Consider the following 5094-nt stretch of genomic DNA (forward strand, 5'->3'; position numbering starts at 1 on the left):
ATTTGACTGCTAACCAGAAGGCTGAGGTTCAAACCCACCAGCCACTCCTCGGAAGGAAGGTTGGGCAATCTACTTCTGTAGTGATACTGTCTTGGAAACCCAAGAAGGGGTTGCTATGAGTCGGGTCCAACTCGATGGCACATAAAAACAACAACAACAGATTTTTGCTCTTTTCTGAGGTTGTATTTGCTTTCTAAGCAATGACACTCTATACTAAAACGTTACATCTATGTATCAATACCTACATTCCAAAATTGTTAGCTTTATGCCATATATGCTTTATCTTTTAATACATTTTTTCTTTTATTGAACCATTTAAAAGTAAATAATAAACTTCATGATATTTCACCTCTAAATAAAGTTTATATTTTATTTTTTATTTTTTTAAGAAAGTGTTCATATGTTTGAAACATAGCTGAAGCATTATACACATAAAATGACATGATGTCTAGCTTTTAAAATACAACAACGTACATGTTGTGTATGTAGAGACAAAAGATGAAATAAGATGGGAAAAATTATTTGTAATTCTTGAACATTGGGCTCAATTTACTCTTCCCATTATTCTTATGTATGTTCAAAATATTTCAGAATTTAAAAAAACTTAAAAATTGAGGCAAAACTATAAACTAAAGATACTTCCAGAATAAAATCCTAAGTCATAACTATAGTGGGTAGTGTTCTGATAAAATAACTGAAGATTATGATTTATTTAAAAGGGATAAAGATCATTATAAAAAAAATATGTATTTTTAGGAACATCATAGAAAACACCCTAAAATGGGTCCAAAGTGTTTATAAGGATGTTTTTAGTTAGATTACCACAAAGATTTCTAACCTGACAAATAGGATATACTTCTTTTCAATATGATTTCTAATTATAGAAGAGAATTAGAAGCGAGCAATAATAAATCAAATGATTGACTTTCTTAAGGTATTATCCTATCCTTCGCTTAAAACGATACAAAATGAATTATTTTCTCACAATTGTCAAGTTCGCTTACTTGGGTTTCCATCATTGGTTTTTGGAAGGGAAATATATCATGGTTGATACACCACAAAATATCATTATCTTCATTTTCTGATGCTGCCATCAGTAGAATGCCTAAAAGTTTAATATACAAAATCTTATATGATATCAAATAATAAACAGTCCCAATAATCTTAATAGTATTAACATGAACATACAGACACACATAATATAGACTGACAACTAACAATAATATACATTAATCTTTATGAGCAAAAAAAAAATTCTGTCACCAGTGTTCAAGAACATAAAATACACTATGAGCTAAATTTTTTTGCTAAAAACCAATGAAGCAGAATAGTTAATGATTCTCTTGTTAGCTTATTCAAAAATATTTGTCTTCAGAATCTTGTGTACCTTCCAGAGATTTGGGTATACAAAACAGTGCAGATACTTGTGTAAGCAAATGGTAGCATAATATGGACACTATTTTATACTTTACTTTTTATATCTGAACAGTTTATTTTGGAGCTCTCTCAATACCAATATATAAAGTACTTTCATTCCTCTATTACACTGGAAAAGTATCTTTTGTATGAGTATACCAAATTTAACTAGGCCCATATTATCTTCTGCTATTAAAAATAATGCTACAAATTTGTACGTGGATTCTTTTTGCTCCTTTTTATTTTTGGGGGGGTAAATATTCATTTCAAACATTTCTGAAGTTAGGATGTATCTTTCAATTAAGAGGTTTATCAAGTTGACAACTTTAAAAACCTTATTAGTACAAAAAAGAATGGCATCACTTTCAATTAATGGTAAAGGGTCACTATCAGTTGGAATTGACTGGATGGCAGTGGGTTTTTGAGATTTTTAATATTCAGTGAGATAGTTTATGTACTAGTTAATTCAAACACACCATGAAAAAAAAAGATGATGGTGCTAGTGGAATGCCAGAGACGAATACATTACAAAAGCAATATCTCAACAGAAATAAATGATATTACAATTTTAGTTTGTAATATACTCTCCCATGCTCAATTTCAGCTCCTCCTTCTCACTTGTCCTCTCTATACTGACTTTACTAATATTAATTTTGCATTTATCACATGGTTTTAGGTGATGGGAAAAGTTAATTCATAAAACATGTAACTGGCTTATGAACAATTAAGAGTAGTTTGTATCAAGATGGCAAGAAACGTTTACTAAAATTTAGCTTATGTTGTTGTTGTCAGGTGCTGTCAAGTCGTCTCTGACTCATAGTGACCCTATGCACAGCAGAACAAAATACTGCAAGTTAGCATAAAGAAGTGTGAATAACGAAATCTGATAGAACTGTGATGGTGTAGTGCTCAAGGCATTTGACTGCTAACCAGAAGGCTGGTGGTTCAAACCCACCAGCTGCTCCCTGGAAGAAAGATTGGGCATGCTACTTCTGTAGCGACACTGCCTCAGAAACCCAAGGAGAGGCGCTATGCATTGGATCCGACTCCACGGCAGTAAGTTTGGTTTAGTTTTTTGGTGTTAACTAAAAGCATAGATACTTCTTCCTCAATACATTTCTAACTTTATAACTTACTTGTCTTAATAAGAGCATAAAAAGAATATAATACTTTACGAATAAATTTAACAAAAGAAATGCAAAACCTATACAGTGATAACTAGAAGGAAATTAGAGTGGGCCTAACTACACAGAAAGATACCTTGTGTTCATCAATTCGAACACTTAATGTTGTTAAGATAACAATACTTCCCATAATGATTTATAGATTCAACTATCATAATTCCAGCTGCCTTTTTTGCAGGAATTGACAGGCCGATCCTAAAATTCATATGGAAACGTAAAGGATCCAGTATAGTTAAAAGTCTTTAAAAAAAAGGAACAGAGTTAGAAGACTCATAGTGACCATCATTGGGTTTCCAAGGCACTAAATCTTTACAGAAGTAGAATGCCTCATCTTCCTCTGCAGAGCACCTGGTGGGTTTGAACCTCCAACCTTCTGGTTAGCAGTCAAATGCCTCAGGCACTGCAGCACCAGAGCACCTTACAGTTAAAACAATGTTGGGAGGGAAAAAAAAAAAGGAACAGAGTTGGAGGAATCTCACACCACAATTTTCAAACTTACTACAATGCCACAGTAATTAAGATAGCTTTACTGCCATAAAGACAGACATATAAATAAATGAACATAACAGAGTCTACAAATAAATGCATATACTTATGGACAATTCATTCTAGACAAGGGTGCCAAGTCAATTCAATGGGAAAGAACAGTGTTTTCAACAAATGGAGCTATGACAACTTGATGCAAGAAGAATGAAGTTAGACTCTAACTCTGGTCCACTTTGAGTTAATTTTTGTATGTGGTTTAAGATTTAAATGAAAAATCTAAAAGTATAAAAATTACAGAGGAAAACATGGATAAATCTTCATGACTTCAACTAGGACAATGGCTTCATAGATATGAAACCAAAGGCACAACAACAGAAAATAGATGAATTGAACTCCATCAAAATTAAATGGTGCTTCAATAACACCATTAAGAAAGTAAAAAGATAACCCAGGAAATGGAGGGAAATATTGGTAAATCATGTATCTGATAAGGGACTTGTGTCTAGAATATACAAAGAACTGTTACAACTTAATAATAAAAAGAAAACTAACCAAATTAAAAACTGGTAAAGAATCTGCATAGTCAATGGCCAATAAACACATAAAAAGACAAATCAAAACCATAATGAAACACGACTGCACACCATTAAGATAGCTATAACCAAGATAGATAATATGAGTTGGTAAGGATGTGGAGAAACTGGAACCCTCATACACTGCTGGTGGGAAAGGAAAATGATACATTCATTTTGCAAAAACAGTCTGGTAGTTTCTCAAGAACTAGATGGTGCCTGGCTACCAATGTCAACCACTTGGAATGGATCAAAATTGGAGATCCTGGGTAAGTGGGAGAAAAATGTAGAACAAAATGCAAATCATAAAAAAAAAAAAAACCCACAGGATTACTGGCTGGACAGAAAATGAGATGATGGCCCGTAATCACACTTGGGGCCTGGAATTGAACTCACTCCCTTGGCTTAACTCTCACCCAAACAACAGATAGGTCTATGAGCTGAACAATTACACCAGAGAGATGTACTCTTAGAACAGTCAACCACAGGAGGCCAGAAGGGGTGCATCTGTGTAAGAATAAAGCTCCAGAAGCAGGAATGTGTAGGAAAGAACAACACAGGTGAAAGGTAACCACAGGGAGGAAGTGAAAAAGAGTTGTTACACTTTAGAGATTAGAATCAATGTCATGAAACAAAACTTATATGAACTGTTGAAAGGAAAATGAATCTGCTCTGTAAAATCTCACCCAAATCACAATAAAAAGTTAAAAAAAAAAAAAAAAAAGTTAAAGTGAATTCCATATGACCCAGCAATTTCATTCACTCCTAAGTATATATCTAAAAGAAACAAAAACATACCTACAAAACTCTCTAGGTAAATTTTCTTAGCACCATTATTCATAATTGCCGAAAAGTAGAAACAACCCAGATATCCACCAACTGATGAATGAATAAACAAAATGTGGTATAGCTATAAAAAGGAATAAAGTACTTATACATGCCAAAACCTAGATATACCCTAAAAACATAAGGAGTGAAAGAAGCCAGACAAAAGAGGCCCCACATTGCATGATTCCATTTATATGAAATATCCAGAAGAGGCAAATCTAAAAACACAGAAAATAGATTTGTGGTTGTCAGGAGCTAGGGTTATAGGGAGTCACTGCTAATGGGCATGGGGGTTTCTTTTCAGGGTGATGAAAATATACTAAAAATGGACATTAGTGATGATGGCACAACATTATGAATACATTAGAAACCACTCCGTTGCACACTTTAAAAGGATAAACTTCATGATATGAAGTTCATCTTAATAAAGCTGTTAAGAAATGCTGACGTGGTGTATGACATGATGCATTTGGAAAAAATTCTATTTGTAAAATATTTCATATGGCGATTTCTTAGAAAGTTGGAATTGGAGATACCATTTGACCCAGCAATCCCATTACTAGGTATATATCCTAGAGAGGTGAGAGCCAGAATAGGAACAGATACAT

General features: G+C 33.4%; 1 protein-coding gene across 1 annotated transcript in view; it reads right to left on the bottom strand.

Moving 5' to 3' along the window:
* The window catches only part of NUP155 (nucleoporin 155), an 83028-nt gene that overhangs the window by 40011 nt on the left and 37923 nt on the right, over nucleotides 1–5094 (bottom strand). The window contains exon 10 of the mRNA XM_007951589.1: nucleotides 961–1105. Within this exon, the coding sequence (XP_007949780.1) occupies nucleotides 961–1105 (145 nt within the window). The remainder of the gene's footprint in view (nucleotides 1–960; nucleotides 1106–5094) is intronic.

The sequence above is a fragment of the Orycteropus afer genome, unplaced genomic scaffold (assembly GCF_000298275.1).
Source record: "Orycteropus afer afer isolate SDZICR_OR568_19922 unplaced genomic scaffold, OryAfe1.0 scaffold00300, whole genome shotgun sequence".
In the NCBI taxonomy this organism is placed as follows: domain Eukaryota; kingdom Metazoa; phylum Chordata; class Mammalia; order Tubulidentata; family Orycteropodidae; genus Orycteropus; species Orycteropus afer.